Genomic DNA, 13,561 nt, shown 5'->3' on the forward strand with positions numbered 1-13,561 from the left:
GTAGTAGCCCACCAACCCTAAAAACTGCCTCACCTCCTTTTTCGTCTTCGGGGTCGGGCAGGCCGCAACTGCTGCGGTTTTTTCTACTTGAGGCCGCACCTGACCTTCCCCCAAGTGGTACCCCAGATACTGTACCTCCCTCCTGCCAACCGCGCACTTCGCCGGGTTGGCGGTGAGCCCCGCCCGCCTCAGGGACTCGAGCACCGCCCCCACCCTCTGCACATGCTCCGCCCAGCTGTTCCCCTGGATGATGACATCATCCAGATAGGCGGCAGCATATGCAGCGTGGGGCCGCAGCACCCGGTCCATGAGTCTCTGAAATGTGGCGGGCGCACCGAACAAGCCGAACGGAAGGGTCACAAATTGGTATAAACCTTCCGGAGTGCAGAATGCTGTTTTTTCCTTAGACTCTGGAGACAAGGGAATCTGCCAGTAGCCCTTAGTCAAATCCAGTGTCGTAAAAAACCGAGCAGTGCCCAACCGGTCCAGGAGCTCGTCGACCCGGGGCATTGGATAGGCATCAAAACGTGACACATCATTTACCTTGCGGTAGTCCACACAGAACCGCACAGACCCATCTTTCTTCCCCACCAGAACTATGGGGCCACACCACGCACTGTGTGACTCTTCTATCACTCCCAATTCCAGCATGGCTTTTAATTCTTCCCGAACTACTTTGCGCTTGTGTTCGGGCAGCCTATAGGGCCGAGACCTCACCGTCACGCCTGGGCTGGTCTCTATGTGATGCTGGGTGAGAGTCGTGCGGCCTGGCAGGGGGGAGAACACGTCAGCAAAATGCTGCTGCAATTTGGCCACGTCTGCTTTCTGTGACGGCGTCAGATTATTATCACAGCGGAGAGGAAAGGGCCGGGGAGAGGGGGGAACCTCCGGCCCCAGCTCCTCGCCCTCCGCTATCGCCGTCACCATGGAGACAGGCTCCGCTTCCCTCCAACCTTTTAGTAGGTTGAGGTGGTATATTTGTGTTGCCCCACCCCGGTCAGACCGCCTGACCTCGTAATCCACGTCACCTACTCGTCGTGTAACCACAAAGGGTCCCTGCCACCCGGCGAGTAATTTGGAGCTGGATGTTGGGAGTAATACAAGTAATTTCTCTCCCGGTGAAAATTGTCTGAGTTTTGTCCCCTTGTTATACAGACGCTGCTGACGTTCTTGGGCTTGAAGCAAATTCTCACGTGACAAGTGCCCCAAAGTGTGGAGTTTTGCTCTCAAGTCCATGACGTACTGAATTTCATTTTTACTGGGGCTTGGACCTTCCTCCCAGCTTTCTTTAACTAGGTCCAGTACCCCGCGCGGCTTCCTGCCAAACAACAGTTCAAATGGAGAAAATCCTGTTGAGGCCTGAGGAACCTCCCGCACTGCAAATAACAGGGGATCCAACCATTTATGCCAATTTGGTTTGTCCTCGTGTACGAACTTCCGGATCATGGATTTGAAGGTCCTATTCAACCGCTCCACCAGCCCATCCGTCTGCGGGTGGTAAACGCTGGTCCGAATAGATTTGATCCCCAATAATCCGTACAGCTCCTTTAACGTGCGTGACATAAAGGACGTGCCCTGGTCAGTTAGAATCTCTTTCGGGATTCCAACTCGGGAGATAACTTGAAATAGTCCCTGCGCGACACTTTTTGCAGAGATGGAGCGCAGCGGCACTGCTTCGGGATAGCGCGTTGCATAATCCACCAGGACTAGTGCAAAGCGATATCCCTGGGTGCTCGGGTGAAATGGTCCGACGAGGTCCATGCCAATTCGCTCAAACGGGACCTCTATGAGTGGTAATGGCCGCAAAGGTGCTCTAGGGGTGGCCGCGGGGTTGACTAGTTGACAGTCCGGGCAGGCCGCGCACCAGCGGCGCACGTCTGCCCGAATGCCTGGCCAATAGAACCGGACCATTATCCGATTGAGTGTTTTATCATAACCCATGTGACCGGCCATCGGGTTAAAATGCGCCGCCTGGAAAATCATTTCCCGACGGCTTTTTGGCACCAACAATTGGGTGATTTCCTCCCCTGTCTGAGTGTCACGACTCACTCTGTATAATCTGTCCCTAATCAATGCAAAGTGAGGGAAATCCCGTGCTATCCCCGGGCGAACCCGCTGCCCATCAATTGAAATCACTTGGTCCTAAGTCGCGCGCAGAGTGTCATCTCGAGACTGCTCGAGTGGAAAATCATCCATGGGGCGCCATTGGGGAACCGGGGAAACCTCCTGCGAAGCCCCCACCGGCTCCCCTTCCCCCTCCCCCCGGCAGCGTCGGATAATCTTGCGTCGCCGATGAGAACAGCGCGGACATTCCCTTTTCCTACCGGTCGTGAACGCACCCCTGCGCACTGCTTTATTAACCCGTTAAATCCCGCCCAATTTGTTCCCAAGATTAAGGGGTGCGCCAGGCGCGAATTTACAGCCACCTTAACACTATGTTTTTCCTCTTAAAAAAAAATGTCCACCGGCACGATAGGGTACTCGTGAATATCCCCATGCACACATTTAACCCGCACCCGTGTAGCCTTTCTCAACGCCCCGGGTCGAACCAGGTTTTGGTGAATCATGGACTGCTCTCAGCCCGAATCCACCATCGCCCGGTGTATACTCCCTTGTATCCTTACCGGTACATAGTATGTCTCTCCTGGCCCGGGGGAGGGTGCTGGAGGGTCGCCAACCCGGATCACCTGCCCCACTGGACACTCCCGCTGCAGGTGTCCTAGCCGCCCACACCTCCAGCACACCTGCCCCGGCATTCGAGGCGCCGTTTGCGGGGGAAACGCAGTGTCCGCAGCGGCCTGGCCCTGAGGAGGAGAAAGCAGACTTGGGTTGTGTCGTGGCCGTGCCCACGGCTGGGCTCCTTCTGCTGGCAGCGCCCGCATCCTGCGCGGCGCCGGGACTGGCCGCTCCGCTCCTCCTGCAGCCTTCTCCTCCTTCCCCTTCTCCCAGGGTACGGCCAGGTGGTCCTCCGCCAAGGCTACCGCCGCTGCTACGCCTTGTGGCCGATGGTAGCGGACCCACGCTGACGTCCGCGCCGGGATTGCCTCCAGGAATTGTTCCAGGATGATCTGCTCGATCACCTCCTCTATTCCTCCGGGTTGTAGCCATCTGGTCGCCGCGTCTCTCAATTGTTGGCCCAGGGCGAAAGGCCGCTCCTCCTGTCCGAGTCTCATGGTCCGGAACCGGCGTCTGTGGTCCTCTTTGGACCCTCCTGTCCGGTCCAACACCGCCCTCCTCATGTCCCGGTAGCTCACGCGGGACGCTGGTGGCAGGCTGAGCGCGGCTCGCTGCGCCTCTCCCACCAGTAACGGTAGCAGCCGCACCGCCCACTCTTCCTCCGGCCATGCGCATGCCTTCGCTGTCGCTTCAAACATGTCCATGAAACTTTGAGCGTCTTCTGTCTCTGCCATCCTGTGCATCCCCACCGTCGTCAATGTCGGCCTCGCTGCTGGGGTTGTCCCCGCTCCGGACCTTTCCGTGAGCGCTCGCAGGATCTGGCTCTGTTGTGCAATTTGGGCCTGCATCGCCTCATTCTGTCGGTGGTTCGCCGTCGACACCTCCGCCAGGAGCTGTCCCAGCGCCTCTATGGGGCTTGGTGACGACATCGCAGCCTTTCTTCTTTCACGTTGGGTGCCAGATGTAGAGGTCGTTCCCTACATATTACGCCAGGAGTCAGTTGTGCCGTTTCACCAAGCCTTTAATCACCACGTTTCAATTTATCTTTTCAGTACAATCTTTTCAGATGTGTGTCTCTCTCTCCTCCTCCGCTGGCCGCTCGCTGTTAGACAACAGATGATCAGATTAACACGTACCACCTGCGAAATCTAATCACCTGCCAGCTGCGTCTCGCCGTCCCGCACATGCCCCGCCCCTAGTCGACGGCGCTCCGCCCTCAACACCATCGACTGAGGCGGTGACCTTTTGCTCCTGCAGTGCGCTAATCACAACCTCCCCCCACAGAAATATATAGTATATGCATGCACTTTACACGTTTATCAGACATCTTTAACTTTATGTAATTGATATGCCAATTAATTTTTATATGTTAAAAAATAATGTAATTTATTAATGTGTAGTTTTATTTTTACTTTTAACATTTTAATATTAAATTATTATTGGTTAAAATATAATATATACAATTTTGCGGCTTCAACAGATTGCAGATTTTTAGGGGATTTTTTAAAAACTCATATTCTACAATTTTTTTGGTCCTAAATTAAGCATTTTCAAGCATAAAATGGCTAAATGCACTAAAAACATCAACAATAAAGTAGTATTGGCCATTAGAGAAGGCCAAACCAATTAGAGCGTGCTGTTCAGTATTGTGGCCATTGATTGGCCCGGCCTCAGGCAGCATCACTATATTAGACTACATCGTGTAAAGGTGACTAAAGAGTGTAATTTCATGTCCAGAAGGGTCTCCAAATGTTGAAAAAATATTGTATTTTTGTATTATTTATTTGAATTTAATTGATTTTCAATGAGGTCATGTCTGGAACCCATCAACAGCGAAAAACCCAATTTACCATATTATTAATGTCATTAATGAATACTGGCGATTGTGAAAAGACGACTCGACAAATAGAACTGATTGATGCAAATTAGGTTTTGTTGGAGATCTGCACACTTATCGAGTGCCATTGTAATCTGACCTTTGTGTTAGTTTTATATCTTTATCATACGAGAGACTTGCTCATCTTTATTACCGTATTTTCCGGACCGTATGGCGCACCGGATTATAAGGCGCACTGCTGATGAGCGGGTCTATTCAGGTCTATTTTCATACATATGGCGCACCGGATTATAAGGCGCGTTAAAGGGGTCATATTATGATTTTTTTCTAAATGTAAAACACTTCCTTGTGGTCTACATAACATGTAATTGTGGTTCTTTGGTCAAAATGTTGCATAGATTATGTTTTACAGATCATCTTCAAGTCGCTTTCTGACAGTCTCTTCATGATGCGCTATTTTGGGGTCTGTCTTATTTACGTGGCTCACCTTCGACAGCGTCTTCTCCCCGTCATCTTTGTTGTAGCGGTGTAGCGTGCAAGAATGAGAGTGGAAGAAGTGTCAAAAGATGGCGCTAACTGTTTTAATGACATTCAGACTTTACTTCAATCAATAATGGAGCAGCATCTCCTCATCCGTGGCTCACTAGTGCGACAACAACGCCGGAAATGTTTCCCGTGAAAAACCGTCCGACTGGAACTCTCTAATAACTAAAGTTCCTTGGTTGAATAATGTAAACTCACTCGCTTTCATAGCGAGTCTACTGACAGATATAAGTTAAATTTACACTACTTCGTATTAGAAATGCCACATAACAAGAAGATAGAGAAAAAGAAAAAGCTTATCGACTACATTGTCGTCACGGACTACAATGGCGGACGTGTACACATTTTTTACACAGATCCCAAAAACAGATCAGCAGGTACCAGAAGGTAAGAAAAGTTGGTTTTGCATACTTTTGCATAGTAAAAAGCCAGATAATGTGTCTGCTAATGGGTGCCATTTTGCGGTCCTTAGATTTAGACTTAGACAAATTTTAATGATCCACAAGGGAAATGTTCCACACATATTATACACACACCATAGTAATACTTGTATCTCTGACTACGGTAGCCGTAATGATCTGACAATCCATCAAGCGGTGCGGCTTCAAAGTCGTACTAAAACATTTTGAAAGATTTTTGAGTGCCGTGTGTAGTATTGTTCTATATTCTCAATGGAACATTTAAAGTTTTGGTGTTTTTTACTGGCATCATATTGCAGTCTACACGTATCTTTTATGTGTGACTGCCATATAGTGGTCAAACTATCATTACACCATGTACCAAATAAAATTGTTTCGAGGTCGGTAAGCACAACCAGAATTATTCCGTACATTAGGCGCACCGGGTTATAAGGCGCACTGTCTGTTTTGTGAGTAAATGAAATAATTTTAAGTGCACCTTATAGTCTGAAAAATACGGTATGTATTTAAATACGCAGAACAAATATTAATAATTACGTTATTTTGAATTGTATCTAATTAGATGGTGCAGGCGTGCCTAATGTTGTGCTCTGTCAGGCTATACCGTGTATTTCGAAGCATATTGACAAGCGACACTGTTCTACATTCAATTCTTGCTGCCTAATTCTTAGCTGAGACTGAATTCAAACTAATAGCACAAGGTTTTAGAACATAGCACGAGTCCCTTTCCTTCTACACAGTGCGTTAGATGACGAGATTTATGCGTGTGCATGTCAGCAGGGTAAATATAGGCTGCCGTTACATGTCTGAGGAACCAGGTTGTCTGGCTCCAAGCAAATGGGAAATGCACATTTCTCATATAGATGTCTGAGATATATCCCTAAGACATGAGAGCTGGATGTATGGATATTAAATATGAACTCAGTTGGATATGATGACTTTTACATTCATACATTGAGACATTTCGGAAGTTATTACTGTACAGTATTTTGTTGCCTTCCTCCGAGTTCTACTAAAAAGCGCTCAATGTTAAAGTTGATGTTTCTTTTGGGCTCAGGTGCTGACAGATGGCAGAATGGCGTGGATGTTACTGTGGACTACAACACCGCCGACCCGCTCACCCGCTGGGACTCTTACCAGAACATGTGTGACGTTGAAGGTACTGTTCTATATAAACTGCATTAAGTGTGTTACGAAAACAATTTCCCCATATTAAATAATGGAAATGTCATTCATCCACTCCAGGGTCAATGTTTCGCAATCATGAAACATATGTTAACTGTTTAGGCCAGGGGTGTCCAACTCATTTTAGATCGGGGGCCACATGGAGAAAAATGTACCGCCATAACCACAACACCAGGGGGAGCTCCACTAACCACGTTAAACCCAGATTCCGAACTAACAAAGGTCTTAACTCATTCTCTTTCTATGCCACATCAATGTGGAATGCGCTCCCAACAGGTATAAAAGAAAGGGCATCTCTATCCTCCTTCAAAACCGCACTAAAAGTTCACCTCCAGGCAGCTACAACCCTAAACTAACACCCTCCCCGGATTGCTAATCATCAAATGTAAACAATGAAATGCAGATACTTTTTCTTATGTCTTCTGATCTCTCTCTCTCTCTCTCTCTCGCTCTCTTTCTCTCTCTCTCTCTCTCTCTATATGTCCACTACTTGCTGTCCATATCCTACCCCCCATCCCCTCCACACCCCTGATTGTAAATAATGTAAATAATTCAATGTGATTATCTTGTGTGATGACTGTATTATGATGATAGTATATATGATAGTATATATCTGTATCATGAATCAATTTAAGTGGACCCCGACTTAAACACGTTGAAAAACTTATTCGGGTGTTACCATTTAGTGGTCAATTGTACGGAATATGTACTTCACTGTGCAACCTACTAATAAAAGTCTCAATCAATCAATCAATCAAACTCCCAAGTGGGCCGGACTGGTAAAGTCACTGCACGATAACTTAAAAATAAAGACAACTTCAGATTGTTTCCTTTGTTTAAAAACGAACAAGCACATTCTGAAAATGTACAAATCATAATGTTTTTTTTTTACACTTACATGTTGCGGTTAATCGTATTCTACCTTTATTTGTCGTTATTTATACTTTAGTTAATTTTCAATCTATCAAGATAAAAAAATATCAAAATCATATTACAGGATGTTATGTAGTTTGCTCATTTTCCTCAACTGATTTACTAACATGTGTTTTTTTTTGTTTTTTACATATGTAGCATCTACATAGATACAAAGAATTGCTATTACGACATCTAGTAAACACATTTAGAACAGCAGTTTCTTTCATTCAAAAATTTCGGCTAATTTTTATACTTAGCAAACTCATCCCGCGGGCCGGATAAAACCTGTTCGCGGGCCTGATCCGGCCTTCGTGCCTTACGTTTGACACCCCTGGTTTAGTCAGCGTTTACAAGCAACATTTTTAGCATTTGTCATGTATATGCACGTGTAAAAAACCATACAAGTAATGTGTATTCTGCTGCAGCAAAGCCAACTACTGTATACAAACAACAACATCTTTGTGTTAAACATATCTAATACAAGTTTTGTCGCAGACGGAACCTTTTTTTTTTTTAACATTAACTGTCACAAAAGTTTAAAAAAAAAGGTTAAACACATACAAATGTTACAAATATAAAAAAAAATATAAACAACACAAATATTTACTTGTACAGCAGTAAAAAAAAAAACACCTGCATAGAATTTGATGAGTCACTAGCTAACTAGAGGATAGTATCTAGCGTTAGCAGCAAACCACACTGCCTCGACATATTCATCATATTTTCAGCTTACTATGTTTACTATTTTCAATACTTACAGTAGCATATTTTTTCAGAGGATTTTGAATTGCAGATTCTTACCTTACAGTTCCGGTTAAAATTGTGACATCAATAACAGGTAACCACCTGGCATTGTGATGCAATTACATAAATAACAATGGGCTAATATAATCCCAGCACCCTTAACAATAACACTTATTTATCATTTATCTCTAACATTGTCACATTAGAACTCAATAAATCTTTTGGTTATTTTCATATTTTTTATGTCTAAATTGGACAGTTAGTATCAATATAGTGCATGAATTGCTGAGTCCCCGAATGCATTGTAATAGTACATTGTCTTGTAGCTTTTCAGCCCTCTGCCAATATAATCATTCTTCATCACTCATGCAGGTCCTTCAAATCAAATTAAATATGTAGTTTTAGTACACAAATCAGTTACAATATTAAAATGTTTATTTGTTCCTCTAAGCTTCAAAGCTAATAGTGACTAGCGAACTAATCACTATGAGCTTATTCGGCTCCTCCCTCGTTTAGCAGCCTCTGAGGGTCAACATGTTGGGAGAAGTCTTCATCGTAAAAGGTAAAACTGTAATGTTAAGTTATTTATACCTTATAAAGGTTTTCCGCAACATAAAACATGTAATATACTGTATTTATCCACTACTATCTAACTAATTAGGTTTTCAAATGCCATTGTTGTTTCAATATACATATGCAAATTGCAAATTACAAAACCCAAAATCAGAGAAGTTAGCACTGTGTAATTCTTAAATAAAAACAGAATACAATGATTTGCAAATCCTTTTCAACTTATATTCAATTGAATAGACTGCAAAAAAAGATATTTAATGTTTGAACAGAGAAACTAAATTTTTTTGCAAATAATCATTAACCTAGAATTTAACGGCAACAACACATTGCAAAAAAGTTGTCACAGGGGCATTTTTACCACTGTGTTACATGGCCTTTCCTTTTAACAACACTCAGTAAATGTTTGGGAACTGAGGAGACCAATTTTTGAAGCTTTTCAGGTGGAATTATTTCCCATTCTTGCTTGATGTACAGCTTAAGTTGTTCGAGGGTCTCTGTTGTGGTATTTTACGCTTCATATTGCCCCACACATCTTCAATGGGAGACAGGTCTGGACTACAGGCAGGCCAGTCTAGTACCCGCATTCTTTTACTATGAAGCCATGCTGTTGTAGCACGTGGCTTGGCATTGTCTTGCTGAAATAAGCAGGGGCGTCCATGATAACGTTGCTTGGATGGCTCCAAAACTTGTATGTACCTTTCAGCATTAATGGTGCCTTCACAGATGTGTAAGTTACCCATGTTTTGGGCACTAATACACCCCCATATCATCACAGATGCTGGCTTTTGAACTTTGCGCCTATAACAATTCGGATGGTTCTTTTCCTCTTTGTTCCGGAGGACACGACGTCCACAGTTTCCAAAAACAATTTGAAATGTGGACTCGTCAGACCACAGAACACTTTTACAATTTGCATCAGTCCATCTTAGATAAGCTTGGGCCCAGCGAAGCCGGCGGCGTTTCTGGGTGTTGTTGATAAATGGCTTTCGCTTTGCATAGTAGAGTTTTAACTTGCACTTACAGATGTAGCGACGAACTGTAGTTACTGACAGTGGTTTTCTGAAGTGTTCCTGAGCCCATGTGGTGATATCCTTTACACACTGATGTAGACTTTTGATGCAGTACCGCCTGAGGGTTTTCAGCCTTGCTGCTTACGTGCAGTGATTTCTCCAGATTCTCTGAACCTTTTGATGATATTACGGACCGTAGATGGTGAAATCTCTAAATTCCTTGCCATAGCTCATTGAGAAATGTTGTTCTTAAACTGTTGGACAATTTGCTCACGCATTTGCTCACAAAGTGGTGACCCTCGTCCCATCCTTGTTTGTGAATGACTGAGCATTTCATGGAAGCTGCTTTTATACCCAATCATGGCACCCACCTGTTCCCAATTAGCCTGTTCACTGTGGGATGTTCCAAATAAGTATTTCATGAGCATTCCTCAACTTTCTCAGTCTTTTTTGCCAATTGTGACAGCTTTTTAAAACATTTTGCAGGCATCAAATTCCAAATGAGCTAATATTTGCAAAAAATAACGTTTTCCAGTTGGAACGTTAAATATCTTGTCTTTGCAGTCTATTCAATTGAATATAGGTTGAAAAGGATTTGCACATCATTGTATTCGGTTTTTATTTATGCTTTACACAACGTGCCAACTTCACTGGTTTTGGGTTTTGTACCTATGCGAATTGCAAAGTACTTTAATAATTGCTTGACTTTTACTATGGTGGGAAAATAAAAATGAGCTCAAATGATCCTCCTTGGTTTGCACTGTTATAGACTAGTGTTTGGTTCTCAGGGAATTTCTTATTGCAGCAAATGAATAGGCGCGCTTGAACCATCGTGCCCCCCTAGTGAGCGCCATCGGCGGCGGCGTGCTGTCCTCGCTGTGGTCACGGCTCTCCGCGCAACCGTGCAATTCACAACGGCCTCCCAGAATAGAGCCGCTCACATATCTCCGCCCTTTCCCATGATTCCTCAGGATGTTTTTTATGAAAGTGATCTATTCTGCTTTGACATAGCTTTCACTTAAACATTTAAAATAAATAAAAAAGGGAACTCCTTAATGCAAAGATGCGATTTTTCTCCGTCTGCTTGATTCCGAAGCATTCATGTGGGATATTTACAACCCTGCGTTCTCATGTAAACACTACATCCGAGTGGAGCTTTGTGGGAATTCTGCATCTTCTTCCCACAGCCCGGTAGACGCAGCGAAACCCTTCTTCCCCATAAGCCGGTCGACCTGAGGAAGCCTAAAAAACGTTTACCACAAAAGTGCTAAGATGCTGTGTGTAGGGAGGGGGGAAAAAACTAATTTACTTCAATGAATTCCACCCGACCAATCAGTGGCAGTGTGTGTTTATCCCTATGTGTGAAATAAGAGTAGGATTTAAAGGCAGACCAAAAAAAGGGTGTAAACAGACAAACCACCACCTTTGTAGAGAACAGCTGGAAACGTTTGGAAGTTGGTTTATAAAGGAGAAATACTTTTTTCTCTCCCTTATTAGTCACTGGATAACCATACAGATTTGTCATATAACATAGTTTCTGCAGGTAGCAGCAAATCTAATTGAACGCTTTTTCATGCAACTTAAAACAAATGTAATGCCCATTGTTACAAAGTCAAAAACATACAACACCTCTTCCTGAGGGTGTTTCAGTGTTATAACTTCACCTTTATCGTTAGTTTTTAAGCCATATTGCGTCCGTTCTCCCTTTTCTGTCTACACACTGTGTCTGCTTGTAAGTACTGCGTGACTTTGCGCTGCCGAACATGCTCCTCTGCTTGTAAAACCAGCAATGTTATGACATGACGACGACGAGGGTGCGGGGGGGGGACCGGTACTTTTTAGAGGCGGTATAGTACCATGTATTGATTTACGTGGACCCCGACTTAAACAAGTTGAAAAACTTATTCGGGTGTTACCATTTAGTGGTCAATTGTACGGAATATGTTCTGTACTGTGCAATCTACTAATAAAAGTATCAATCAATCAATCAAAAACCCTGTCTATACCCTAGTGTGTATGGACAAACTTGTAAGCATGTGACAATAATAATGGTGATTACCCGTAGTTAACGTGTTTATATTAACTATGGCCAATTTAAGCACTTATGTAATCATGACATACTGTATAACAGTGGCGGGCTGTGCGTTTCTCACCTAGGCCTTCCGTGATGTCCTACTTAGTCCGACTTCACCTCTCAAAATACCGTAATTTATGTCACCACATGGACACGGCTGGAGATACTTTACAGAAACACTCTTGCACACTACTGGGCATTGTATCCCCTCAAAAGTGTACAAAACTGTCTATTTTTCGGTGCATTTAACATTCAATAAACCCGCTTTAGCTATTAAAACATATCTTACGTGTTACAACTTGTAGCACCCATCCGACGCCATATAAGCCCGTGGTACTGCTTGTAATAGCATTTAGTCATCTTAAGGTGGAAGTGGTGTCATTTTTCCTTAGCTTGTGTAATAAATGTGCGTTACGCTAAAAAAAAGAAGAAAATAATTGTTTCCTCTATGCTAAAAAAAAGGCAACATTCATACTTACCGTATACAAACCATAAACAGACTTCTAATACGTATTTACATTTGTTGTGAATATTGTACAGTATTTGTTAGATATAATTAATCCTATCCCCACTATTTAAATTTGCTCTTTTTGGCTGTGGCTACATATCACTGTTGTTGCTCTCAGTCAAATTCAAGAAGTGGGCAAACTCGCTGGCATCCATATACCGTAACATAATGTGCGAAGTATGAATGTAATTAGTAATCGCAATTAACGCGATAATTTGACGCCCCTATGTAAAGTACTCACTCAATCATTTATTTTCGATATTGCTTGTCCTCATTAAGGCTGAGTGGACTTGACCCTATCCCAGCTGCTCTATTAATAACTATATATGCACCATGTATAATATTAACTGGATATATTATAACCACATAGGAGTTGAGATGATCAAATACTTGTTTCCAATGATAAGTACTGTATTTTCATGACTATAAGGCGCACTTAAAATATTTTTTTCCCTCAAAACTCGACAGTGCGCCTTATAACCCGGTGCGCCTAATGTACGGAATAATTCTGGTTTTGCTTACAGATGACCTCGAATCAATTTTATTTGGTACATAGTATGTGATAAGTGTGACCAGTGTAGTCAAACATAAGAGATGCGTGTAGACTGCACTATGATGGCAATATGACTCAAGTAAACAACACCAAAATGTTATGTTCCATTGAAAATATAAAACATTACACACGGCGCTCATAAATCTATCAAAATGTTTTAGTACGACTTTGGTAAGCTATGACGCCGCACCGCTTGATGGATTGTCGGCGCATTAAACATGAGTATTATTACGGTGTGTGTATAAGGTAAGACATTATCTGGTGTTTGGTTTTGAATTAATATGCAAAAGCAACTTTTCTTACCTTCTGGTACCTGCTGATCTGTATTTGGGATTTGCGTAAGTCCTGAAAATTTGCGCGCGTCCGCCTTTGTAGTCCGTGAAGACACCGTAGTCGATAAGCTTCTTCTTTTTCTCTACCTTCTTGTTATGGGACATTCATCCTCCGCTGTTGCCATTTCTAATATAAAGTAGTGTAAAGTTCTTACTTATATCTGTCAGTAAACTCGCCATAAATGCGCTAAA

General features: G+C 43.5%; 1 protein-coding gene across 1 annotated transcript in view; it reads left to right on the forward strand.

Annotated features, from left to right (window-relative positions):
• Positions 1-13,561, forward strand: part of LOC133630872 (tensin-3-like) — a 73,791-nt gene that overhangs the window by 41,466 nt on the left and 18,764 nt on the right. The window contains exon 12 of the mRNA XM_062022689.1: positions 6,533-6,634. Coding sequence (XP_061878673.1) covers positions 6,533-6,634 — 102 coding nt within the window. The remainder of the gene's footprint in view (positions 1-6,532; positions 6,635-13,561) is intronic.

Source organism: Entelurus aequoreus, linkage group LG16 (genome assembly GCF_033978785.1).
Source record: "Entelurus aequoreus isolate RoL-2023_Sb linkage group LG16, RoL_Eaeq_v1.1, whole genome shotgun sequence".
Taxonomy (NCBI): Eukaryota; Metazoa; Chordata; class Actinopteri; order Syngnathiformes; family Syngnathidae; genus Entelurus; species Entelurus aequoreus.